This window comes from Parus major, chromosome 18, assembly GCF_001522545.3.
Source record: "Parus major isolate Abel chromosome 18, Parus_major1.1, whole genome shotgun sequence".
Classification (NCBI taxonomy): domain Eukaryota; kingdom Metazoa; phylum Chordata; class Aves; order Passeriformes; family Paridae; genus Parus; species Parus major.
This window is the reverse complement of record NC_031786.1, coordinates 3,511,073-3,538,232: the sequence shown is the minus strand read 5'-3', so window position 1 is coordinate 3,538,232 and position 27,160 is coordinate 3,511,073. Positions and strand designations below refer to the sequence as shown.

Below are 27,160 nucleotides of genomic sequence, written 5' to 3'. Positions count from 1 at the left end.
TGTGGAAGCTGCTTAGTAGAGCTCATCTCTTTCCATTATTTTATGTGCAAATGTTACATTTTCCCCCTCGGGAAACACTGCCCCACGTAAGGGTTCCTTTGCAAAAAGTATAAAACACACAGAGGAAACCTCTTGCCACAGTTTAGGTTTTGCATCACTGTTAAAGACTCTCACATCTCAATTTTAATTTGCAAACTATAAATATACTATTTTTTTAATGCTAAAAAAAAAACTTTACAAAAACAGCTTTTCAATGCATTTTGTGTCAGGCAACTGACCTGGAAACTTAGGCATTAAGTTGTACTTCAGTGATGAATAATCTACTTCCTTGTTTTTCACCCCTGGTGACTCTGAGCACTGTTCCAAAACAAAATTTTAAAAGTCCCACCCCTACCCCCCCCCCTAAAAAAAAGCCCCAAACCATAATACATTGCCACCTGCACTTTTAGGCTGCAGTAGGCCAATTCCAAGCCTCCAGCTGGAGTTCTCAAAGCAGGAGTGAAGGATCACAAAATACTGCCAAGTGATAGAACTTAACAGAAAAGGAGGAAATAATTAAGAGGCAGATAAGGCTGGTTGAGATCATCACAAACTGGACCTCAGAGGGAAATGGTAATCAAGGACTGAGCACAGACTAATGCAAAAGATCCTAAGTGCAAAACAAATTAACTCAGGTTCAAAATGACAAAAAGAATCTTGTCAATTCGACCTTGAACACATTAAGTGTTGAACTTAAAACTCATCACTGTTACTAATAAACAAGAGGGAGGAACTGAAAGTTAGCATTAACTAGTATTTTAATACACTGTGCTTGAAAGCATTAAGCACTTTAACCCCAGGATCAAGTAGTATTCCAGTTCTGTTCATCAAGGAAACACTTTGCTTCATTCAGCATGGGCACTGCTTTGAGATTAGAATCATTTGCACATATTAGAAGTCCTTAAAAAAAAAAATAAAAAATCCATGAGGTAGCTTCATGGATCAACAGCCCACTTCCCTCCCACCACTTCCATAAAGAAATCACTGCTCAATACCAGTTTAAGTATAATTTGAAGTTTTAATACTAAGATCTTCCCGTTTCTCTGAAGCTCAGAAGCCTGCATGCTAACTCACAATGCCTGGCAGCTGTGGGTACACAACACTCAAGCCTGGTCTGCACATATGCTCGTGTGAAGGCGACGGTTACGGTGCTGCAGAAGCGTCCTACGCTTGTAAGCAGCTCGTTAGCAACACCACTACAGAGTTATGATCTTTTCCAAGAACTGGCCCTACGCTAGTGAGACAAGGAAGAACACGGTTTCCAATACTTTCTTAGAAGCCAGCTTTAATTCTCTTCCCCATCGAAGCAGAGCCTGCCATGCTAAGCAATCTAGCCCAATCAAGGCAAGGCTGGTATTTGTGTAAGCTTAAATGTTTAATCAGACACAGTTGAGAAACCTTTCTAGAATTTAATATAAAAACATTTGACATATCATTAATGTAAAGTTGTGCACATGTTGAGAAAATTGTCATCTGAAAGAAAAATCGGTCGGTCTTCAAATATCTTTATTGGAAGGCCATGCACTGCCTTCTGTTACTGTATTTCAAATCACTGTACATTTACTTTGAAAACACTGTCTGCATTTTCTAGTACAAAAAACTAAAAATTGTTTCAGGAATGTAGAGAAATATTCAACTTAAATAGCGAAAAAGTGCACCATAATTACTGCTGCACTGCAGTCATTTCTGCATTTCCCATTTCTTAAATAACTATCCTGTTTTGATAACACACAATATAAAGAGCAATTATGAAAAACTGAGACATTTAAATACACTAAGTTATTGAGAATAACTTGTGGGCATGGGGTAACCTATCATAGGAGCAGCACCAGTGGCAGGGTAGGCGTACTGCTGCTGGTTCATGCCATTGTGCATGTTGGCAATGTTACTGCCGTACTGCTGCTCGTAGCCGTTCTGGTACGCTCCTGCGGGGTTACCGCCGGCCCTGAAGCCGGCCTGCATGCCTGCAGCTGCAAAGCCATTCCCAAAGGGAGTTCCATTGCTGAAACTCTGGGCGCTGTAAGCCCCGTTTTGGGTTTTTGCTCCAAAGTCTCTCTTGCCTAGCGCACCATAGGTTCTCTCAAAGTTCTCCCTCTCTCTAAAACTACTAAATCCACCCCTTTTGCCCGCAGAGTATCTGTCACGTCGGTCACCTCGGGAACGACCTAGTGAAAGAGACAATAAAGTTATGTGCATTATAAAGGCTCTTCAGTTCAGCTTAACACCATTTATTTTCTGTCCCAGCAATTCAAACTTACTATAAAAAGCTTTCCAGGTGCTTTCTGGACTCCAGTTAGATAAAGCTGTCTCACTTTTGAGGAGTCATACACTCTCTCCTCTGTAGCACAAGTCATGGCATCAAGGCAAAAAGTGACTTTTACCTTGCCAGCAGGACACTAGGGTCCATTCTTGCTGTCCATGCCATAGGAGGACAAAGCCACAAAACTGAGTCCACTAGTGTTTTATTTCAGGGCAAGAAGTGCCTCTTTGGCCTGCCCTAGCCATAGGTGCACCACATAGGCTTGGGAGCATTTGGGTGCTGTTTTTTTTGCTTTTGTGTAATAAATACCTTCTGAGGCCAAAGTAACTGGTAATTAAACCACCTTCCAGATTTATTTTGGAGGTGGAATCTGAAGTTTCCGTTTTGTTCTGAGAGGAAAACAATGCACCGAGATCAAGAACAGCCCTTACCTGAACCTCTGTCTTCAATCAGCTGAAGCAATTTGGGGTTGATGGCTTGATTAGCCTCCCGAAGCACAGAGATGAGGTCATTTACTTGCTTAATATTGTTAGGAGTAAAGAATGTGTATGCTGTGCCTGTTTTGGTACTGCGGGCAGTTCGTCCAATTCGGTGGATATAGTCCTCTGAGGAGTTAGGGTAGTCATAATTGATGACAAATTTCACATCTTCCACATCTGTAAAGTGTTGCAGTGTGGCAAAAAGCGAGGTACAAAGTTTTGCACACCACAACAGCCAAATCGAAGATAAACATTAGACAAGAGTATTTTAAAGGGAATAATGGCTGCAAAGAACAGTGTTAGAATCATCCATTTCTGCAAGAGTAATGTGGAAGAGAAAAGTTACGCACACTCCGTCTGCTCCCGTTCTCATCACCCACCCTGTGATCCAAAACCTTACCATAAGGAGTGTGCATTTGCTTGTCATTCCCAACTCAAGTGTCCCCTTTACAAATCATCAAGTGACATCTGAAAGCTTCTTGCAGTAGGGCCACTAAAGCTCACAGCAGCCTCTTCATGTGCTCATTTGAGGACCTTAGAGTAAAAACATACAAGGTCCTTCACATACACACTCATTAGAAGCTCAAAAAAAAGGGGCCACACTGCTCGTCTTGCCAAGACCTTTGAACCGCAGCTGCAAGAAAAACATACCTGTCCCCCCAAAGTCACCAAGTTGTTTTTATGCACTGTGTCTCGTCTAGGCAAGCGCTTCCAAGAAGCCAGGGTTCACTTGAGAATGTGTCTCTCTCTGGCAGGTCTCGACATGACGACTATGTATAGGTGGAGGAACTTCGACTTTCAAAGGCATTGAAAAGCCATTGCTTTCCTGCCCCACTTGTTAAAGTGAGAGGTGGACTTTTATTCTCAGATTTCATGTGCCAGTACTCACCAATTTGTACAAGGCTTAGTACATTTTAAAGCTGCTCTCTCCATTTTCATGGTTGAAAAAAATTTCATTGAACATTGAAGTTTAAAATTATGTTCTTCAACATTTCAAAAAACTCACTGAAATTCAAAGACCCACAGATCACAGCAGACAGTATGCACAAAACTAACAGTACTGCACCATGGCAAATCATGCAAAGCATGGAGAGAAGAGAAATACCAGGGCAAAGTGAACTGTGAATGAAACTGCTTATTTCATGAGAGAACAGTTTATGGGGTAGTAGTTTAAAGGATGATCTTTGCCTTTTGAAGATTACTGGCACACAATGCTCTCAGCTTTCACCTCTCTATTTGACTGGAAGCAGCCAGCCGATCATTTCCACTAGTCCTCCATCCCCCTCGAGTCCTCCGATTGTCATGCCTAGGCCTTGCCACAAAGACTGCACCTTTATGTGAAGAAAACTTAGAAAAATGCAGAGGTTAAAGAAAGCAATAGACTTTCTTTAAAAGCTTTGGGCAAGTGGCATTACGAGTTTTACTAACCTAGACCTCTGGATGCAACATCTGTAGCAATCAGGATTGGTGCTTTTCCGTGTTTGAATTCTGCAACACAAAAAATGAATCAATTTTTTCCTTAAGTAGCACACATCAGATACTTGCAGAAATTGCTGAAACACTCACCATTTAGAACCCAGTCCCGTTCCTGCTGACTTTTATCACCGTGAATACCCATCGCTGGCCACCTGAAAACACAGAACTAAATTGACCCAAGAGCACTCCTTTGGTGGTTTCATTAGTCAAAGACTGGACTACTGAAAAATTTCAGTCTGGGAACTGTAACTGACAGCTGGTGTCTTACAGTTTTGATTCTTAATTGTAGTGTCTTAGAGCACACTCAAGACTGTTGCTCACTGAACTCCTAGCTACTACTCACCCATCTCTCCTCATCTTTCTGGTAAGATCATCACAACGCCTTTTGGTTTCCACAAAAACGATTGTTTTGTTTTCTTTCTCACTCATGATTTCTTCCATCAAACGAATAAGCCTATTAAGAGATTATGGTTAGAGCTTAGACTGATTTCTACTGTACAAGTTTAAACTGATTTATTGCCTTTTTTAAGTTGTCTCAGACTGATGTCAAAAATCCATCAATGTAAGGCATTAATTTCAAATTTCATTAAGTAAAACTGCCAGAAAACACAGAATGTTTTGCCCCTAAGGACTACTTACTTGTCATCTTTCTCTACATCATGACACACATCCACAATCTGAAGAATGTTGTGGTTTGCACTTAATTCCAGTGCACCGATGTTGATGTGCACATATTCTTTCAAGAAATCTTCAGCCAGCTGCCTCACTTCCTTAGGCCATGTAGCACTCCACATCAGAGTCTGCCTATCAGGCTGGAGAGGATCAGATCAATGCAAGATCAATATAGATAGTGTAAGTTAGATGCCCAACCAAAACTACCCAGGCTTGCACTGCCCTTACTTTAAAAAGGGTAGTGGCACTAATTTATATATATCTGCTGTAGTGACAAATGCATGAACCATTTATACTCACTCTTATCTGATCCACAATTTTTCTGATCTGAGGTTCAAATCCCATGTCAAGCATCCTGTCAGCTTCATCAAGGACAAGGTAAGTACACCTCCTGAGATTGGTTTTTCCAGCTTCTAAGAAGTCTATAAGTCTTCCAGGTGTTGCAATGCAGATTTCCACACCTGAAACCAAACAGTCCCATCAGCTGAAGCAGTTTTCACACTGCCCCAGAGAGAGCTGCACCAAGGCTGATCCATACCTCTTTCCAGGTCACGGATTTGTGGTCCCTTTGGAGCACCTCCATAAATACACGTGGACTTCAAACGACATGCTCTGCTGTATTCAGCAGCTACCTGCTGCACTTGTTGGGCCAGTTCACGGGTTGGTGCCAACACAAGACACTAGAAATAGGATGACCAGCTTTAAGTTCAATATGTACTCAAAGATCCTAATCTGACATTAATTTTGAGTGTAAAGTTCAGTGCCAGAATGACTGAAGTAGATTTAAGTAGCCAAACCAGCAAACCAAGTTACATGGCATCTCAACTGCCACTGAACACTGTGGAAGATATGTGAAAGATACCTGAAAGTCACTAGCTTCCAGGGGATAGCAATTTCCAAAATATAACCCAAAATAAAACAACTATACCTGTTCTCTACTGTTTTCAGGACAATCCAATTAGGATTTTTTTTATAGAATCTGCTCAGAAAACTACCCCAACAAGGAACCACTTTATTCATAAAGAGTAACAGAGAGCAGCTATGCACTCTTATAAGCATGGCCAACTGAGACTGTAAAATACAGTAACATTCCCTAGAAATTAAAATCTCCTTTTATCTAGGAATACTCACAATAGGTCCATCCCCTCGCTCCAGGAATGGCTGATGATTTATATGCACAATGGCAGGCAGTAAGTACTGTTTGGAAGAAAGAAAAAAATCTCATTACTAGCTCTTCCCAGTAGTATTCACCATGCTAGGTTGAATAGGCTAGGCCATACTGTCACTATTGAAATCCAGCAGTATTCCAGCCCATAATCAAAACTTACAGAGAGTGTTTTCCCTGATCCAGTCTGTGCCACTCCAACCATATCCAATCCACTCAATGCAACAGGCCAACCTTGGGCTTGAATAGCAGTTGGTTCAGTGAAGTTCTGCCTCTGAATTACTTCCATAACGTTTGCTTGAAGAGAAAATTTAAACATATGGATTCAGATGTTGCCCTAACCCACTCTGAAGAACAATCAATATGTTGGTCTTCACTTACCAGGGAAGTTTGCTTCATAAAAGTTGATAATTGGTTTTGGACAGTTATGGCCCCTAACTGTGACCTCTTTGCTCGCTCTGTACTGTTCAACTTCTTGCTGCAAAACAAAACACCCATTATTGGAAATAAGCTCTGATACTAAGGTTATATCTGTGCCTACTGGGCCTCATGACCCTCAACATGTTTGCACTTTCTGTTTACTTTTGCTCGAGCCAGATCAAGTACATACCGCAGTACGTCTAACTACATCCGGATGTTCTTGGTAAAAGTTCTTCTCAAATTTGGGCAGCTCATCCAAGTTCCATTTCTTTTTTGTAAGTTTCTCCCCAGGGTTTCCAAATTTCTTCCCAGAGAGAGGTCCACCTCTACTTCCTCCAAAACGAGGGGCTCCAAACCTGAGGAAAAAGAACATAACATATAATGCAAGAGAAACTTTTTGGCCCTCTTCCTGAACAACTTCACCACCGTCTCTGCAGCCTAGCTGCAATGGTGGACTTTAGAGTTCATGTGTATAAACTCTACCTACTGAAGTTTCAGGATACTGGAACTTCAAAAACTATACTTTAAGCTGTAGATACCACCATCTGCCCGGCCACAATTCTTATTCACAAGCTAAAATAACGTGTCTTTCCCGTAGTCATATAATGCAATTGAACAGCAAGTTACAACAAGCAAAGTAAGGCATTAAAACCTTGGCACTACCCCGTGATCAAAATGGTTTCCCGTCCCAGTGACACACCTATTTCTGAAGGCAGACAGGGGCAGTTATGAAACCTTGGGATAACTTTCCCGTAAACCGTTTTTTTTTTAATGTCCCAAAAGACATACTTATTTTAACAACGATATTTTACGAGGCCAGGCACTTTATTAACATTCCAGGTTCAGTCCCTCCTTTCACAGGATCTCTAAAGCCCCGATGCGCAGCTCGGAGCCGCGCTGATCCGTGCACTGGATCCGAGCACGGGGCTCCTTCCCCCGCCCCGATCGCTTCCCAATTTTGGCCGGGCGGGCGCTGCGAACGATCCTTCCCAGCACAACACAGCACTTCCCGAGCGGCCGCTGCTTCCTGCCAGCGCTGTTTCCTTTGTCTCTCATTTCTGTCTACGCCACATTTTCCAGCCGCTGCCATTTTAGAGCCGGGGCTGGGCGGGGGGAGGAGGAACAAAGGCAGCAGCAGCACAGCCGGCATTTTGATTCCCCTCAGCCGCCGCATGGCGGGGCCGGCCATTAACATCCGCTTACACAACACAAAGCGGAGCCGGCCGGCTCCTGCTGGCCACAGCCCGAGCCTTGGGAGGGGGAAGGGAGGGAGGGGAACCGCCCTGCCGAGAGCTCCCCAAGGCTTCAGCACCGCCAACCCACTGACCCACAAACCTGCAGCCCGCCCGCCGCTCTCATCGGGGGGGAGCGGGTCTGCAGGGACCGTCCGGGATGGGGGGGTGTCCCCAAGGGGCTGAGGGCCTTTACCCCAACAAGAAAAAAAAAAAAAAAAAAAAAAAAAATTAAATTCCCCCGCTCTGTTCTCGGCGATCGCACACCCGCGGGGGGTGCTCTGAGGCGAAGGAACCGATACAGTCGTCCACAATCGGTGGCCTAAAAAAGCCCCATACCCTCCACCCAGCCAGCCCTCGCGGCGAGAGCGCTAAGGGAAGGGCTCAGGGCCCAACCCCCGCCCCGCCGCCATCTTAAACGTCTGAAAAACAACCCCGAGAGCCCCACGGGCAGGCTCAGAGTCCGGACGCTGGCGGCGGCTGGCGCCGGCCGTGCCCCCGGACTCACCCTCTATCCCTGTCGCTGGAATACCCGGGCATGGCGATGGTGGCGGTGGGCGAAGCGATTCCGGTCACTTAGAGCGGGTGGCGAAGGGTTGCACAAGATCCGGCGCCGCTGGGGGGGGCCGCTCACTGTGGGCGCCCGGCCGCGCGGACGCCGGTTATATAGGGGGCAGCGGGGGCTGCCGGGAGCCAGGGCGTGACGCACGCGCAGGCCCCACCCCCGCCGTTATGTAAGCGGCCCGAGCCGGCCCGAGGCCCCGCCCCCTTCCGCGTGGGCGTGGCCGCGGCGCGCCCGGCTGACCGGCTTTGAGCTCGAGGCCGGAAGTGCCCCCCCCTGGGGAGCGCCCCCCCCACCCCACCCCTCCCTGCCCGCGCCTGCGTGGGACCGCTGCGGGCGGGAGCCTCGTTCTCGCTGAGGGCGTCCCGGCCTGAGGGGGACGGAAATGGAAATGGAGAATTCTCTCTTCCAGCCTCCGTGTAGACAGGCTCTCTCCCCCCCGGCGTGTTCAGAACGCAACTCAGCTCCTCGTAACTTGCAGGGAGGGCAGAGCCGGACCCTGATGTCCGCAGTGCAGTCCTCCAGTTCTCACAGGTCTGTTTATGAAATCCTCCTGAATTGGCTAGAGAGAAACCCGGGCTTTTAACTAACAAACATTTTAAGTAATAACTGATACTTCACGGTAGATTGGCCCCATGCCACCTGTGACTTTTGCTCTCAGAAGGAGCCGGAAGTGCGGATCCTGGAGGGCTGGATGCAAAACATCAAACCTCCTCAGGCCAGTTCTTTTATGCTGTTACCCATTGCCTTTTAAAAAAGTTTATAAACATAGATGTAAACAGAAATATTTATAAACATAAATCTGTAAAGTTACCAGTGTTATCTTTTTGAATTCCACACCAAGGCCAGTAACCTGAGTCAAAGGTCATCTGAGGTGCAGCAGTGCTGAAAAGCTGCTCAAAAGGCACAGAATAAAAACATTCAATACCCCAAGTGGACACTGCTGTTCACCCACCCGGCTTTGCCAGGTGATTGTTCAGCGACCTGAGGCTTTACACACACAAGAGCTGAAGTTTGAAGCACAAACACCCGCAGCCACCTGCTCCAGGCGGAGGGTAAAAATGAAAATAGCATAAGGAAGGAGAAGTGCCGTAACAACACTTCCCGTTTATATCCTCCCACCTTCTTGCAATCTGTGCTTTAAGGCTTTTCTGAGACAAAAATAACTGCATTTGATGGCCATTTCTTCACATTTTGATTCTATTTATGCCCTTAGCTTGTAAGATACCATGACAATGTGTTTTACAATTTCAGTGTATGCAACCTGAAAAACATTTGTTTTCATTTTCAACATATTGCTGGATAAGAACAAGGGGCCAAGCAATGAGTTAGTAGAAATGGTAGTAACTTTCTGTTTATTTATACTCTAATGTGGACATTAATATCTCCTAAGTCACCTCCTTTATAAATCAAAGATGCAGTGTACTTTTTCCTCCTTTTAAAGTGATTCTACACTTCTATTTGGTTTTGCCATTTTTTTCTTTATTGACAAGAAATTCACAGCATTTAAGATCTGAACCCCATAGAGATCTACATAATGAAAGTATAAAGATGTTTTTGATCTGTTGTGTATTATTTTCTAGTGATGTTTTTAAATTGTTGCTAAGAATAAAGCAAGGTTTGCAAAGACTAGAGGTCTGCATGATACTGTGCTCAAAAGTAACACCTAAATCATGCTTATTTTGTTTATGAACATTCACAGCTGTTTGACCCTCAGCAATCTGGAATTCCACCGTGCTCAACCATTTTTTGTTGTAATTAATTTTTTTCTTTCAATAGCACTCCAACTTGACTGGTTTTGTTAATACTATCCCAGCAAGTTTCTCATAGAGGAATCTCTCCAGGTTTTTTTCAATATAGAGTTACTTAATATGGATTGTGAAAGATTTTTGTCCCCAAACATTCCCATTAACATTTTCCACCTTCTGACCCTACAGGCTTCCTGTTCCCGATGAGTCTGAAACAGATTTTTGCAAAGGTTGTAAAAATAACAAATTATCTTTTCTTGTTCTATTGCATTTATCTTAACACACCATAATTTGATTTTGTTTATGTATAATTTCAGGACTCCTGTTACTGTGCTGTTTAATCTTTCTAAGGTTTTAAAGAACTGAAAAGACTGAACAAAAACCCAGTCTCTGCCTTGTCTACATGCAGTTAAGTCTGCAAGGAACTCCTTTCAATTTCCTTTGTAAAAAAACTTCCTCATTTTTCTGTTCCAGCCTCCTAAATTAAACACGGATTTTCCCATTCTCTTAATTAAGAGCCAATACGTGGAAACAAAAAGCTTTGCAGAGCTGTGTATGTAGCAAACTGAATTCTGTATTTAGTTTTGTTTCGATAGCACAGATCTGTGTTTGCTTACACACAACAAAAGCTCTTTTGTGTTCCTAAGGTGGTCCATGCACTTGGATTTAGATCTACAAATAACACCCATGCGCTGCTAGAGTTCATACTACTGAGGTTTAATTGCTGCCTGTCCTTGTTCTTACAGTCAAAATTGGGACCTCAGCTGCTTTTGTTGTGCTCGAGGAGTTTAACAATAAAGGGCATCATTTTTTTTTTCAACACGGAAAACCCAGAATTCCTGACGAGCATGGAATACTGTTGCTCAGAAAGGAAAATAATGACTTTCACCATACAACCTGTCCTAAAACCTGTATGCTAGCAGCTAATAATAAGTTGCATTTCTAAATCTTATTTTTAATAAAGGTTTTAGCTCTAATGCAGAAATAACTTCGGGTTACCCTGTCAAACCTGTATCGTGGCAATTAACACCAACACCCGGTAACGGGCACACCGGCTGGGAAACGTCCCGGCCCTACCCGCAAGGTCAAGTGCTAGAACTTTCCCCCGCTCCACCCCCGGCCCAGGCCAGCCCTTTCCCCACCTATTTTACCGAGAAAACGCCCACAACCGCCTCCCGTTCAGGTGACGAAGGCGGAACCTCACAGAACCACCACCCCCCCACCCCTTCCCCGCCGCCATTTTGCGCCGCCAGCCGCGCTCAGCGCCGGAACGCCTCAGGGCTGGCCCGTGCTGCCCGGGGCCGGGGGGGGGGATGGCGGCAGCGGCCGGGCGGAACGGGGGGTGCCCGTCACGTGGCCGGGGAGCGGCGGGGAATGGCACGTGACCGTTGCTGCGGCTGGGCTTTGGGGCATGGACTCTTTCTTTGCTCCCTGTTCCCACTCCCAGTCCAAAGCCAGGCCTGTTCCCAAACCCGTTACAGAGGCGATCGGCCCCGCCCCGCTCCCGTAACACCGGCCATGACCGAAAGCACCGGCCCGCCTGGCTCGCGTGGCCCCGCCCCTTCCTGCGGCGTCTGCCCAATGGGCGCACAGGCCGCGGTTTAAATGGTGGGGGCGGGCCCGAGCCGTTGGTGCCGCCATGGGCAGCGCTGAGGGGACAGGTAGGGCCGGGGCCCGGAGGGTTCCGACCGCAGCTCGCTGGGGCCTGGCCCTGCGGACCTTGCGGTGGGGAGGGAGTCCTGCTCCTGGAGCAGAAGCCGCCTTGGTGTCCGTAGAGCCGGGAGAGGCGAGCCTGAGAGCTTCCTCCTCCCCCATCACCTCCCCGATGATCGCATCACCAGCTCTTTAAAGCTGTTGTTTTCTTGCGTTGTAACTTTTAAAGCTCTTTTTGTTAACCTCTCCTTTCCCCTCTTTTGTCTTTGTGCCTTTCCTGGCGACACTTTTAACTTAATAAAGTTACACATGAACAGAAATTCAAGTTTTCCAAGACGTCAGCCTAAAATGTTGGAGATGCTACTTTAACCTTTATGCATCTTTCTACTATACATATATGTATATATCCATATACGTATATATCCATATACATATATGCTACTTTCATGCATCTGAAACTTAATAGAAAGTGATGTCTAATGGAGGAGTAGAGGAAGGGAAAAGTAACACTCTTGTGTACAGAAGACTGAAAACTGTGCAAATTATTTCCTGTTGTAGTAATTCTATATTCTTTTCCTTCCAAAGGTGACTTATGCCTTTTCCAGTGAATTAAAGTTCTTAATATCTCTAAAAATATATGTTCTTCAAAGCACTTTGAATTCAGGACTCAAAATTTGGGGGAAGTAAGACATTAATGCACATCTCATTGTACTCAACAGAGCATTTGGCAGGGCCACCTCTGTATTTTTCTAATCCTTAAATAATTAATTAAAATAGAATTTACCTTTCATGAGGAGTATTTACTTTAGCAACGATGTCATTGCCTAAGACTATTAGAGAACCTGGGTTTGTAAGAGAAGCTCATGTTTTTTCCCAAAAGGTAGTTGTCATTTCTGATCTTTGATAAATGGTATATCAAAGCTTGGGTGTTTGAGGTCTCAAACATTTGCCATTCCTTGCTATAAGACCAGATCAAATTTGTCTTTCATTACATGGAAAAAAAAAATTAATCTGCTCAGCCTGTGGTACTTCAGTGCCTTTCACCTCCCAAGTCCAGTTGGGCTATCAGTACACTTAAACAGTGTTTAATATTTTGGATGGATGGGTCAGCCTCCTGAGTTTTACCACCTCTGCTGGATTCAAAGCCACAGTGGTTACCTTTCACTGTAAATAACTACATCTTTATTTCTGTGTTTTTTGGTTCTGACATTGTTTTTTCTTCTAAACAGATTGGGTTGATACTGCCAATGATCTTTTAAGGACCTGTCACATAAACCAGCACATAAAGCATCTCTCAGAATGCGGTGCTGACGTGTTTGTTCATCTTTATGAGTCAATCTTAGGAGAAAAAGTACCAGGTAGGAGCTTAATCTGTTTTTTATTTTTCTCTCCGTGTTTTTTGTAGCTAAATAAAATTGAAACTTGTGAAACTTCTTACAGATGTAGGGATTTAAAGTATTTGTGTCTTTCCAAAGACAAAAATATAAGATTATAATTATTTAAGAAGATTCAAGTAATATTGGTGAATTTTATTTTAACTTTGGACTGCTATGAATGGCAACTATGAGGATAGCTACAACAGAACTATGACAAATTAGGCCTTGAAAGATATCCATGGGTATAATTCTTTTGAAGGTTATGAACTGGCTCATTTTATCTTACAGTAGTGTTAACACTGAAGAATGCTCTTATAAAATGCTTAATACTTACAGCCTGCTAAGAGCTGAGCTATGATTTAACCCTGCTTTATCCCAACTCCACTGGACTTCAGTGACAGCAATTAACTAAAGGTTACACAATTATGTATTTGCTTTGTTTAGAAACTGTTATGTGTGTGAAGTGTCAGACTAGTAGTTGCAGAAGAATTTAAGAGCACTGAGGTAACTGGCACCTATTGAAGGTAGAAGTCCTGTTAAATGTAAGTGCAGAACTAAAAATAATGTTGTTCGCAATTAAGTAGAATACATTGCAGTGGAATCAGTGTGTGACAGGGAAAGAAGAAGCCCTAACACAAACTGCAGTTCCAGTTTGATGGTCTAGGTGTGTGTGCTGGGAATGAAGGGGGAGAAATGCTTTGGTAGTCTCTTTTCTTGAATTAAATCTTGATAAAACCCTCACATCTTCCAAGGGGTGCTTTAAGTTTGTGCTCAGTATTTATAAAAGATTTTGTTGGACCATATAATAGTTGGGCTTTTCACCAAGGTACTGAAAAAATATTTACTTGTCAGCAGAAGTTAAAGTAGTTTCATTAAGGTACTTGCAACAAGCTAGACATTTAAATAGTCTAAAATCTATTATTTGTTTTAAATAGATTTCATTGCTACTCCCAGAAGCCAAGAGGATGATGCACATAATGTACAAGCAGTTATAGATTCCCTGGCATTGGATTATTTGCAGGTCAGCTTGTCTCACATCACTGGTAAGTGCTTGGTTTAATGAGACAAACACAGCTCGTGTTTGCAATCCTGCTGCCACTCCATAGACTGCTTCATGCTATAGTTTTATGTATAAGAAAAATATAAAATACCAATTGTCCCTGAAAATATCCCAGAATATTTATTTTGTGAGTGTGGAAGCAGTTACTGCATCATTAAACTTTCACTTATTAGAACTGAAAAGATGCAAATTTAGAACACTTAAAATACACTTTAAGCCATAAATAAGTGTCTTCTGAGCTGACACCTTTACAAGAATTTCCAAGCACTCTTCTACAGAAAATGCCTGCTTTTGAGAATTTTTCTTCTGTGAAGTGCTAATTATTAATATGTGTCATTACTTTCTCTTGAGGTGAGAACATTGTGAAAGGAGACAGGGAATCTATCAAAAACCTCCTGGAAATATTTGATGGTTTGTTAGAGTATCTTAGAGAAGTCAGCGAAGCATCTTCTCAGACTGGAGGTGAGATGTAAACCCAAAGTGTTTCCAATAACCTTGACAATGGAGAGAAGAGAAAGACAAAACTGACCCTGGGGAAAGAAATTTTAGTGGTGAAGCTGAATATTTGCATTCCTTGTTTTCATAAACAATAATAAAATAGATAATTTCTCCCCAAACTTACATAATCTTTCTGCTTCATTCTTGTGGCAGAAACCTACTCTAGACAATTCATCTTTTGTTTGTTGCTTTTCAACCCGTAAGTCAAATGATTTAGGATTAGGATTCAAGGAGGGAAATGTTGGTTTAATTGTAACAATGAGCAAATGTCCCTTTTACCCACTAGGAAATAAAGGTGGTGACAGCCTTTCCTGGGAAGTTGGTCATGGGAGTAGATCCATAGCAGGGGTTATTTTGAGGAAAATGGGAAGAGAAGCTGCTCAGCCCTGCAGAGGCATCTTACTGCAGGCAGTAGTGGTCTTCCTATCTCAGAGCTGGTAAGAGCTGTCACCACTGGCTGTTGCACTCTGTGAGTAAGGGGAGAGCACTTGGTGCCAGAGTTCCTTTCTGCCCTGTTTCAGAGTGAACAGAAGAAAGAGGACAGTAGGAATGTTCAGTGCTTGTACTGCTTTTCCCTTCCCTCAGACTGCCGCTCTTGTTACCCAGTGGGGGTTAGTGGCTCAAATTTTCCCAGCTGTAAGTCCACAGTTTAATTCTTTTGAGGAAGAAGAAAGGTTTATTAATAACCAAAACAAGGGTTTGGTAGTGGTAAAATTTTTCAAAATTTACCATAAAAGTTGCCCCACCTCCCCTACTTTCGTGCCCCTGCCCTCATGGGGGAACATTACATGTCATCATTTTAGATAAAACATTACAATGTTGATTGTACACATAAACTGTTTTGATGATACTGGAAATAGTTAGTTTATAGGTAGAAGTAGTTTACCTGAAAATAATTATTTCTTGGTTATTAACAGCTGAGATAAATGTGTTGTCCAGTGATGAAATTCAAATTGCATCTCAAGAGCAGCTGGAAAGCACTGCTGATCAACATACACAACATACACTACTCTCATCAGTTGAAAAGTAAGAACAATTCTGAATATTTGTTTTCACATAGTGATTGACTGTCTCTGTGTATCTGTAGAGAAATTAGTAGGTTTTTTTATAGTATAGACACCTACTAATCGTATATGCCAAAAGGAATGTTGGGCTAAAATTACATCTGGGACTTCTTTTACCCTTGAAGAGTTGCTGATTTTGTTTCCCTTAAGTTTAGTTTTTATGTGGAGTGGAACAACTTGAAAACTTTGATCAGTTTTAAAGACTGTATTTTAAAGATTGGTTCATTAAGCTGAGTTCAGTTTGTGATTGTGACTCCTGCTCTGGTTTGCTCTGTGGCAGCAGGGCCGTGTCCTGCATGGCTCCTCGGCAGCTCCATCTCGTGGGCTAAACAAGCAGAGGCTGAGAAAGGAAATACTCGATGACTTTATGTTCCCCTTAGGTCCCAGTCAGAATATTTTATTCTAACTTGTGATACAGATGGCTCAGAATCTACCAGTGAATTAATTAAACTTGGAGATACTGCTTATTCATTTTCCAAGAGAGAGGAAGGTGAGTTTGGGTGAGAAAAAATTTTAAGACTCTTTGTAGTAAGACTTCTAGGCTTTTTTTTTTTTGTTTCCTTTTAAAAAGTTACTTCTTTCAGATAAATACTGCTTTAAATCTGTATTAAAAAACTCCAAGCCAACCCACAACAGGCAAATGCATCTTGCTGAAGTTAAAATTTCTGGAAGTAAATATTCCAGGCATTATTTTTCATGACTTGTGCACTACCTTATTTGAATAAAGGTTTGTTGTTTGAGTTCTAATTCAGTTCTGCAGGTGCCAGTGCTACAAAACTGAGAGAGCCTATCCAGCAGGCATTTCATCTTGTTCAACAGAACAGGAGAATTCTGAAGATGTTTCATTGGTTGCAGTATAAGATGTATTATTTAAGACTGTAAAAAGATTAATAAGCTTATTCTTAAGAAGACTTGTTGAGAGTATGTGCCTCTTCAAAACTTCATGGATGGCTCTGAAACAAATAATGTGCACATGACTTAAATAGAGATAATTCTTATTTCTTATTTTTCTGTAAGAATTTTTTTTCTTATAGAAAATCTTTTCTATAAAAGAATATTCCAATTCTTCTTATTCTTATTGATGATTAATCTCAAGTAAAGGCATAAAGAAATATTATGAATTATGAACATTTCATGGAATTCTAAATAAGAACTTAACAGACCTATTTTGAGCTTAGTATGGATTGTGACACCAAGCAATTAGCAGACATTAAAACTAACTGTCTCAACAGTTAATAGCAAGATGCTTTATAGATCTTAATTTAATCTTTCTGAACATCCACTTCTAGAATTTTAAATGCCTGTACTGTGTCTAGGAGAAAAGGACATGAGGATAGAAGAATCTGAAAGCCCAGAGGCTCTTGCAGCACTGCCCAGACAGTTCTCAGAAAGTGAAAGGGAGATTGTAAAGGAAAGGGAAGATGGTGAGTATTGATTCTTCTGACAGCTCATCCACCTGGTTTTGATCTAGGGGTGTAGGGAACTAGGGTGGTGTGGAGGAGAGCTTTAGTCATGAATAGAAACACTTTAGTCATCTTTTAAAATAAACTGTTTTCAGAAATGTGACATTTTAGTCTCTCAGAGTAGGCAAACTTTCATTATCTAGGGTGTTTTTGCTTAGCTAGGATTTGGCTTCAGCTAGGCTGTTTTTAATTTGTATTGTGGTTTGTATTCTTTTCTTTTGTGGTTCAAAACACTAACAAGTTGTTGTGGAAGATCCTCACATCCAAAACCATGTTCTCAAGGCTGAAAAATGTTACAGCACTGTCCTATGCAATCCAAAAAAGGTGGCAGCTCACATTAGCTATCAAGACACTTCCCTTTATTATGTATACACAATGCACAAAATGTGTTCTGCTTTCTCAGATAACACTTGAAGTTCTTTACATTTGCCTCCTCAGGAGGGATGGAGTCTGTGCAAGCTGCTGAACCTCACAAAGGGAGTCTGAGTGCCAGTGCTACAAAACTGGGGGAGCCTATCCAGCAGGCAATTCCTCTGCTGCCCCCATTCCAGCCCTCGGATCCAGGATGGAGAGATTACCGCAGCTCAGACAGACAGGCAGCAGCTCTGGCTTGCAGTCAAGCAGTGAACATTCCTACTGTAAGGAAAAACCTACCCTTTGATTATTTAATTTTCTTTTAGTAACCAATCCTGCTTTCATTTGAAAATCTCCTAGTTTACTTGCAGAATGGGAGTACCTGGTCCCTGAAGAACACTTTTGAAAGTGTCTTTTGAAAGGAATTTTGGATTGTGGATTTGTTCTTCACTAAGTGTCCAGAGAGGAATTTAGTTTGAGGGGTGTGCTTATTTTATACATATATACATACATGTCCCTACAATCAATGTGACTGCACAGTTTATAGTATAGTAAATTAGATAATTAGAGTGTTTTTTATCTAGCTATAAAATCAGCATTGATTTCCATTTGCAGACAGATTTATTGTATGACCTTCCTGTCAGCACTGTCCTGTGAATTTATAGAACACAACTTGCTTTTTATTTCAGATTGAAAAGTCAATTACCCAAAAATTTGATGATATTTCTGATGGTCTTCCTCTTTCAAGAAAGATCCCTGGTGAGAGAAAATTTTGCATCCCATAGGGTAACTCTTAAGTGTTATAATGTTGAATTTATTTTTGCTGCCACTACAAGAAAAACTGGAATCATTAGTGCATTTTTTTAAATTCAGCCACAAGTTCATATTTCTATCTCTGCTTTACAGAGAAACAAAAATAGGTTACTTTTAATCTCTTCCCTGTACTGGAAAAAAGTAATCCATGTCCCCAATTCAACTCTTTTCTTAGTTAATCCTGTTAAGATGGGCCTATACCACAGAAATCTCTTCCAGCAGATAAGTCCCATGGCTGAGCTTATTCTGAGCAGAGAAACATGGACCAAACAAGCCAGTTTCAATTCTAAGAAAAATCCATTAACTGCTATTGTAGAAAAGGTTTAGAAGCTATTTTTTTCAGTACTCATTTTCTCTGTTGCCTTGGAAACACTGCTTACCTTTTTTAGTTTCCATAGCATTCCCATGACACTGAACATTGAAGACTGGAGAAATTACTGAAATGAATGTCACAACTGGGTAACCACAGTTGCTTTGTCATTCTATTCTCTGAATAATCTGGATCCACAGGCCCTGGCTCACATCTTTTTTTCTTTGCTGCCTACATTAGTAGCCACAGTGCCATTAACTCACACGTACCTGTCATCTGCTTCTGCAGTGGGAGAAATGCTGGGAGATGATGCTAAGGACAATTTGACAAAGGTATACATTGCATCTTTATTTTTGGAATTTCAGTCAATATTTTTTGATTTTTGCTTAATTTGTCTGTTATCTTGTGACAATTCTGGGCTTATTTCAAACCTGTTTTGTACTTTCTTTCCCCAATATACAATCAGTGATGCAGTATTGTTAGACTGGGATTATGTGCAGTCTGTGAGTCATGTCAGTTCTTCCTGGAGTTGTTTCCTCTGAAATGTACAGAGCCAGCCACCACAGAGTTCTATTTATCACAACCAACCAGTTAGTGGTTATCTTGCTTTTTAATCAAAAATGTACAAAGCACAAGAGTACAGTAATGTCCTTTCTCTGAAGTCTATCAGCATTCTAAATTAGTAAGAATTTTGGGGTTTTTTGCCAATAAAACTTAGATTTACTTCTTTTTAAAGTTCGATGAACAGCTTATTATATTCTCTCCTTTGATTTTCTTGCATTGTCCTTTGCTTTTCAAAAACTGAATAATGCAAAACCCACAAACTGATCAGCAGTTACCAATCTGTGCTCACAGAAATGTGTCTGTAAAGGAAGTTTTTTTCTCTGGAAACAAAATTTTGCCTTCTGCAACCACAAGAGGTACTCACAGACTTTGCTTGTTCCAATAGTTTAAACAGCTTTTACTTCTACATTGTCTCTGAAACTCATTTTTCCATTGGTGCCTTTCCCAGTGTGTCCATGCCAAGCCCAAGTTACTCCAGTTGAACAGAGAAGTTATCAGGCAGAACTAAACCAGTGCAGCTAAATGGCACAAGGACAGGAGTGTTCTCTTTTGGCTTGCTGTGAACTGCAGCTCAGTCTGTACTAAGAGAAATTCAGTTTATTTCCACTACCTGGCATCAGCCCCAGGCTGATGAGGTGGACTGTGTAGATAGTCATTACCTTAACCTATACTGTCTTCTGGTTTGGTGGTTTAGCTGTGAATTGATCTTCCATATTTTTGCTGGTCCATTTCTTTAAACTTAATTCTCTAAAGCATACTATCTGCAGTCAGGAGCCTAGAAATATAACTATTTTTATAGATCTGTACTCACAGGGTTTGGGTGGTTCTATTACAGCATCTTTACTCACATGATCTATAAAACCTTCAATTACTCATTTTCCTAGGTGCCTCTGGTATATGAATCTTCTATATCCACCTCCTCTTTTGAGGAAAATCTCTCACTATGTGCTGAACAAGTAACACAAACCCCAAGACCTGAATCTCAGCACCAGCCTAGAACAACAAGGCAAGTTCAGATTTTTGGTATTGAACCACACTGGCACTTTGATTTGCATGGCCAGCCAGCCCCCACCTCCCCTTGTAAATAAAGTTTTTCTTTCCTTGGCTGTGTGACAGTGAAAGATTAATTCTAACAGAAAGATTTCCTGTTTCTCCCCGATATATACTCATTTTCTTAAATATGGTTATAGATGTTTACACATTCTGCTTTACTTAATCCTATAAAAATGTGCTTAGGCAAAAAGTAAACTGGAATTGTGAGATAATGCTCATCAAGGTTTTAGAACAGAAATTAAATCTGTTTTCTGCTTTAGCAAATATGAAAATTCCACCACAGATTCAGCTGAAGATTCACTTTCCCACAGAACAACAAAGGAGAAGGTGTCTGAGCAAGAGTTTCGTGAAGCATCAGAAAATCTGTCTCGCAGGCTAAATGAACTAGATTTAGTAAGTGCAATCTCTTCTTTGTTGAGCTGAGCAATGCAGCTCTAGTAATGACAGCAGAGAGAACGAGAATATTGGTGTAGTATGATGAAAAAGAAATCTGCAGTTAACACCTGGCTTTAGTTCATTCAAATTTTAGAACTGTCTATTGAACCTGACCCCCACAAAAAATATCTGTCCCTTAGATGTTGAAGAGAGCTTTGGGTGAGCACACAAGAGAAGAGGAGCTGACAGATGAGGACAGCCTGTCCCAGCACAGTGACAGTGTCATGGACTATGGCCGAAGGACAGCTGAGAGAGGTAACAATCCTTGTGCCACTATTAGGATGGAAACAAAAAAGAAACCTTTTCATGTAAGGCTGCTACACTGAATTACAGTTAGTTACTAAGTTTTGTATAGCTAGTTCACTTCTATTTTCTCTTTGATCCAAATCTGAGCTGCAGATGTAACAGAATTGTAACCAAGTTTCTGTTTAACACTTAAAAAACAGTGGTAAAACTTTGCAAAAAAATAGAAGGGAAACACAGCTGCAGTAAAAAATGTATAGAAGGTTTTTGCACTGTATTAGGAACTGTGATGGTGATGACAGACTCTCAGCTTAGTTGCAAAAGAGAGCCTGTTTTATTCTTCCAGATCTTCTTCTATAGACAGTTCCAAGGTTCAAAAAGGTAAAACTTTCATTGGTCATCAAACCAACACGTCACCATCATTGGACAGTTGGGAACAACACCCCTTGACCCCTTGTTTTTGCAAGAAAACAAGAAGACAAACAACACCTGCAAAGGTTGTTTTCCTTCTCTAAGGACTGTTTGGATTCCTCCTTATGATTTCCCAGGCCAGAGTGAGAAAGTTGTGTACTTGACTTTCCCACAGACTCAAGCTAGTGTTTGAAGCCTAAAAATCTTATTTGACCACTGTCACTTCCCACAGAAGGTGGGGGGAGGGACAGAATACAAGCTCACAGGACTGTGGTTGTGAAATGAAGGCCTAGTCACAATACACTTCACTGCTGGGGTTTTTGTCTTTTCTCAGATTAGATACTCAATGAATGATCTTTCCCTGCAGACACATCACACCCAAGGTACCCAGGCAGGCCACGATCCCTCTCTCCAGCCTCACCCTCATCTCAGCACCTGGAACATAAACTGCGTGGTAGTGGAACAGGCCAGATAAAGACAATACGCAGCCACCTGCAGGAAGAAAGGGATGAAAGAACAAGAAGAGCAAAGGTAATTTTTAGAATGGACCTTGTGGTAATTCTTACCAACAGTTATACTAAAACCAGGAAAACAGAACACTTTTACATAATGGGGACATCTGATCTCCTTTAGTAATCATATGCTGTTTTATCTGTAGCCTGCTGAGGAAGAGACTTAAACCCCAAATTTTGCAAAAAAGAGTTTAAAGTGTAAAAAGCTACTTTGACCCATGCAGCAAACAAGTTAACAAGAGGTGGCTGTATGGACTGATTATTTCCTCTAACAAGTCATGTTTTGTTTTTTTTCTAGCTGGTCACTAAAGCTTATGAAAATGAGTTAAGAATTTTTGAAGCGAGGGAGAAGCATAGACTTTCCAAGCTCAGAGAAGCTGCCAAGGAAGTGGTGGGTGATGCACTGCTTGTGTTTTATTTGGTTGATTTTTCTCTTTTTAAATTTGTCTAGATGGTCTGTCCAGACACTTTTGGGTATAAAACCTCCTTGACTTCCAGTGTCATAGTTACAACACTGTACAACCAAAGTAGTATCTTACTAATATTAAGTGCTGCAGAAGAGCTAAGGTTATGCAATAATGAGATTTAACCTTTATTTGAACCCTGATCTGCATTTTGTAAATTCTGGCCTGGAGAATCCAATGCAGTATGTCCAAGTTCTCATTCTGAAGTCTGAAATACATTTATGTTCTGATGGCCAAACTGTGTTCTATCAGTGTTTCCCTTCTCATACCTGTTCTCCATATGTTTTACATCTGCTCCTAAGGAACAAAAGTACAAAGAAAATGTCTTTCAAGAACCTCCAAAAGTGTCTCAGCCAGTGAAAGTTTATTCTAGAAAAACCACACCTCAGTATCCCAAATACAGCCTGTGGATTCCAAAACGAGGGATCATGAAGCCAAAGCAAGCAGCTTCAAGTAAGAACTGCAAAACTATACTTCGTGGAAAACTGGCATCTTTTGAAAGCCTGGGTTGAACTCCAAGAATAAAGGCACCAGTCCAACATATACCAGTCAGCTGTAGCATTTTCCCTTCTTCTGACCTCTATATGTCTGAATTTCTGTTAGGGAAGATAATGTTTTAAGTAAATGTAAACCATCAGTGCACAATCAAATTGTAACCCATTTACTACTTCTTTAAAATCCCTTGGATTATTTTCAGGGCTTGTTTCCATTGCTGCTACTCCTGTGCTTATTCCAGAACAGTCTGAGCTCTCCTTTTGTTATTTTTCTGAGTATGTATCAAATTTAAAATTGTGCCTGTGGCTTGAGCTGAGCCACATACAGGTCACAGAGCAGGATCTCTCAGGACCCTGCCACTGTGGGGTTAAGGTTGCCACTGGTTCTGCTGAACAAGTGATGCTCCAAGAAAGCCAAACTGCAAATCCTAGGCTCAAGTTTTGGTAACCTGCACTGTGCATGCCTATGGATAAAATCCCTACATACCTGGATGTTGCTCAGCTATGCTGCCTTAATTTTTTTCCAGTTTTTGAAGGCCATATACCTGGTAAATACCCTTTTGTTTCATCTCCCCATCATCTCTTCCTGCCAGAAAGATCAAAGATGTAATGGGAATGAGCTGGTTGCAAACCAGTTTATTTTGTACCTGTTTATTTGACCTGGATCTGTCATTGCCACTGCTGTGCTGGCTTTATTTTAAGTTGCTGCAACTGGAGAGAGAGAGAGAGAAAGCAATCACTGATGAGTGATGGTCAGAACCACATGAAGAAAGAAGGGGAGACCTGTCTTAGTTGGATGGGGTGGTGGTAGCAAAATGACACCTGAACTATAAAATCAGTCCTTTAGAGTAAACAAAATATTTGGATTGCTTTCTCTGCTAGCTGTACTGGCAGGGCATGTCCTGCTGGGCTTAGCTTGACATGGTAACAGCAGCATGGTCATTTTATATAGTGTTCAGTGTAAAATATTTTTTGACCTAGGTTGACACTGTCTGAATGAATTTACAACTAAATGTGTTCTCTAGGAATTTACTGCTTACCTCTTTATTTATCTTACAGTGACAATAAGAGACAATAACCTCCTCTTGCAGCTCCTGGAGGAGTTTCCCCACCTGCACATTTCCCCCCGTACTCTGAATAAAATGTGGCAGCAGCAGCTTGCACAAACTGTGTACCTGAAGGCACCTTCTGCCAGACCTAGACCAAAACTCCAGAATGAAGTGAGTCATTCTTCCCTGCTGAATGTCAGCAGAGATATCCTGACAGGACACCTGCACACCCACAGCACAGCATGGAAGGATGTTCTGGGAGCTTGGTTAAATAGGGATGTACAGATTTATATACATAGGTTCACCTTTTCATCAGCCACTTGAATATTATGGTCCTTCTATTATACTGGTTTCTTGAGTACTGACTAGGGTTGCTATTGCTTTTTTAAAAGTACTTTGTAGTTTCCACTGCTAGTTCTGAACTTTTAGTTTAAAAATGAGTTATGAGATGCAAAAGTTGATTAACTTATACAAGGCAACTCTCAACCCAAACCCCAAAACAGCAGAGGGGTAGTATTTAAACCTGCTACTTAGGACAGCTTGTCCTTGCAGCATGATGCAAGTAATTAGCTTTTTTTTTTTAAACTTCCAGGTTGAACAAGCCTTGAAGAAACATGAACTGCTTGCTGCAATTATTAAGAAAGATCAAGATCACAGCAAGAGACTGGTATGTTCTTTGAAGATTATTTATTACATAATGCAGAGATTTCACATGGAGCTATCTAGAATGCATAGTCCCAGATCATGAAAGTGCCTTTTTGTCTTATTACAACTTTATGGTTTTTGAGTAGCTGTGGTCTCAAAATGCCACATAATCTGTTTGTTGTCTGGCTACTTGGGGTCATGGGAATGGAGTATTATTATTATTACCCTGCATTGTTGCTCTAAAAGGTAAAACATTCTAAAAAGTGCAAGAAGGTGAAACTTGAGGTTGTGTTGCAGATCCTATGACAGTGCTGACTCCTCAATTCTGTCATGATATGACTTTGCTACATCAGTGGTGACTAACGCTTCAAACCATAACTGCAAAGCCTGGGCTGTGGGGAAGTTCCTTAATGAAGCACCCCAGTTAGCAATGATTAACAAAGCTTTGCTTGCAGGAGTATCTGTTAGCACTTTGGTGGTCTGACAGCTGCTGCTCTTCCTTTAGCAAGAAATCAAGCAGCGCATCTACCGCCAGAAATGGGCGCAGAACAAGGTGACAGAGAAGAGGCAGCAGGTGGCCCGGGCCAGGAAATACTACGAGGATTACAGGGTCCAGCTCCGGGCCAAGCTGCTGCGGGCGAGGACACGGGAGGAGAAGGTGAGGACAAGGGGCCTTGCTCTGCAAGGGTGGAATTCTTTCCTGTCAGGACCCCAGTGCTGAGGTGTGGTAGTTCAATGCTGCAAGTGCAGTGACCAGAGCACAGAGCCAGGATGAAGTGGATGATCAGTCAAGGCCACAGATGAAATGGTTCCTTCTCTGGAAATGTGGATCCAGTGCAGGGCAAACCACTGTGAAACAAGGATGATTTATGGGACTAAGAGGAGAGAAAGGGTGAAGTATCAGTGTGGAAAAACAGGGCTAGTAACATGAGAAATTGGGGAAATGAGTTTTCAGAAACAGTAGGATTAAGAAGTTGTTCCTATAGTCACCATCCAAAGAAAACAATCTAAATCTTCAGTTAAGGGAACTGATCAAACAGGCAGCTTTGTTATTCAGTTGTGTTTGTTAAACAAAGTGGACTTTTTGACAGATATGATCTAATTAGGGCTGGACATATGAGTGAGGGAAAGCAAGGAGAGTTAGTACACTGTGCAAGAGCAGATACACTGTTGTCACCTTTCAAAATAAAAAGAAGTTTACTGCATAATCCACTGGTAGGGATTTGAGAACTGTTTGCCTCAAGCTGTGAGCTACAGCTGGTATGTGTTCTTGTGGAGGAATGGAAAGCCTGAGTCCAGGCTGGATTTCCTGCTGCTGGAAACCTGGATGAAGGTCCTGAAGTCAGACTGCAGAGTACAGGGTGGGTTGTAAATCACAGTGCATGCTCAAAAGCCCTGGCTTGCACAATTGGGTCATCTGACTAAACTGACATGAAAAATTATTTTATCTATCAAAATTTCAGCTAAATGAGTAATGCAAATCCAGCTCAGCTGTATCTGCACCACCATTTCTAGCTATATAATTGTGCTTTTTCATGGGCTATGGCCTATCTTCAAGTAAGCACCATTCCATCAGGAGAAAAAGTAGCTGAGAAATGTAAATGTATACCTACAAGTTCCTGGGAAAGTTTCAGTTTTGCTTTTCTTAATTGCTGGCAGATATTTAAGAACTTATTTGAAGAAGGCTTAGAAATTCAGAAGCAAAGACTGAGGGACCTGAGAGTTTATGCTCAAGAGAAGCGTGATGAGCAACGGAGAGAACACCAGATTGAGCTGGAGTCTCTGGAGAATTACTACAAAGATCAGGTAAAGCTTCATCTGGATCAGGCAGATCATATTTTTCCACTTAGAAGTCTTTCTTTAATTAGTTCAACTCACACATATGCTATGTTTAGTTTTCCATGCTAGCAGAAGCTATATCTCAAGAATTTCAAGAAATACAAACCAGAGAGAAAGCACAAGCACAAGTAAGTATTCTTAATTTTTTCCAATTGCCTTTTCTTTTTACATGCTGTGGCTAATGCCAGTATTTTCTTTAGATGCTACAGAAAACAAGAAGAGAACTGAGATCAAAGATGGAAAAGGAAATACAACAACTGCAAGCAGCAATCATGTACAATGATGATGACACCTTTTTTCAAGAGCTAGAAGCAGACAGACTGAGATCCAGGCTTCAGATGGCTTCTTTCCAGTACAGCCAAAGCCATTTCTTCTAAGACTTGGGTAAATGTCACTGCAGTCCTCCCTGGCTAAGATGATCAGAGTCTGAGAGTTGCTATAATGGGAAGATGGTGTAAGGCTGGTTTTCTCTCTATAATCTCTGTTCTGTCATTTTGACCTGTCAAGGGTGTAGCTTCTGGGCTTTGGAATCTCCACAGCAATTTTATGATCACCAATAAAGTTTCTGAACTACTTTTTACCTTCCTAGTAAGGCTGGGGTAATGTTGGACCCTACCCAGAGGAAGCTGGGATGAAGTGAGTGCTTCAGTGACTTTTCCCTGATGTAACAACTTAATGCTGAAGCTCCTCCCTGTGCTGGGGCTGTTGCTGCTAAGCCAGTCTAACACCATTAGTCAGAAATCATGGATTGGAAAGCTCACAAAGCACAAGAAGATCTTTCAAAGAACATCAGAGGTTCAGGTTTCC

At 41.8% G+C, this 27,160-nt stretch overlaps 2 protein-coding genes and 1 long non-coding RNA gene across 7 annotated transcripts; 2 read left to right on the top strand and 1 right to left on the bottom strand.

Annotated features, from left to right (window-relative positions):
- Nucleotides 1-1,037: 1,037 nt before the first annotated feature.
- DDX5 (DEAD-box helicase 5) lies at nucleotides 1,038-8,401 on the bottom strand. Of its 2 annotated transcripts, none has more exons than XM_015645501.3 (13): nucleotides 8,276-8,401; nucleotides 6,702-6,867; nucleotides 6,473-6,569; nucleotides 6,255-6,388; nucleotides 6,058-6,123; nucleotides 5,465-5,606; nucleotides 5,227-5,387; nucleotides 4,894-5,066; nucleotides 4,598-4,708; nucleotides 4,345-4,406; nucleotides 4,207-4,266; nucleotides 2,731-2,955; nucleotides 1,038-2,204 (listed from the first exon to the last, which is right to left on the bottom strand). In XM_015645501.3, the coding sequence occupies exons 1-13, from the start codon at nucleotides 8,281-8,283 to the stop codon at nucleotides 1,819-1,821; spliced, it is 1,791 nt and encodes a 596-aa protein (XP_015500987.1). In that variant the 5' UTR covers nucleotides 8,284-8,401; the 3' UTR covers nucleotides 1,038-1,818. The 2 variants fall into 2 exon arrangements, with proteins under 2 accessions (XP_015500987.1, XP_015500986.1); XM_015645500.1 differs by having other exon boundaries at nucleotides 8,252-8,388.
- A 206-nt stretch (nucleotides 8,402-8,607) lies between these two features.
- Nucleotides 8,608-11,041, top strand: LOC117245248. Its single transcript, XR_004499735.1, has 2 exons — nucleotides 8,608-8,839; nucleotides 8,932-11,041. It is a non-coding gene; the product is annotated as an uncharacterized LOC117245248 (long non-coding RNA).
- Nucleotides 11,042-11,619: 578 nt separating this feature from the next.
- CEP95 (centrosomal protein 95) lies at nucleotides 11,620-26,941 on the top strand. Of its 4 annotated transcripts, none has more exons than XM_033518615.1 (22): nucleotides 11,621-11,714; nucleotides 12,936-13,064; nucleotides 14,018-14,125; nucleotides 14,494-14,604; nucleotides 15,558-15,666; nucleotides 16,085-16,194; nucleotides 17,021-17,128; nucleotides 17,606-17,805; nucleotides 18,211-18,280; nucleotides 18,885-18,976; nucleotides 20,093-20,214; nucleotides 20,573-20,654; nucleotides 20,837-20,951; nucleotides 21,718-21,881; nucleotides 22,161-22,253; nucleotides 22,629-22,779; nucleotides 23,880-24,040; nucleotides 24,462-24,536; nucleotides 25,020-25,172; nucleotides 26,174-26,320; nucleotides 26,410-26,481; nucleotides 26,554-26,941. In XM_033518615.1, the coding sequence occupies exons 1-22, from the start codon at nucleotides 11,693-11,695 to the stop codon at nucleotides 26,728-26,730; spliced, it is 2,571 nt and encodes an 856-aa protein (XP_033374506.1). In that variant the 5' UTR covers nucleotides 11,621-11,692; the 3' UTR covers nucleotides 26,731-26,941. The 4 variants fall into 4 exon arrangements, with proteins under 4 accessions (XP_033374507.1, XP_033374506.1, XP_015500915.1 ...); XM_015645429.3 differs by having other exon boundaries at nucleotides 20,522-20,654; XM_033518616.1 differs by lacking the exon at nucleotides 26,410-26,481 and having other exon boundaries at nucleotides 11,620-11,714; nucleotides 20,522-20,654.
- The last annotated feature ends 219 nt before the right edge of the window (nucleotides 26,942-27,160 follow it).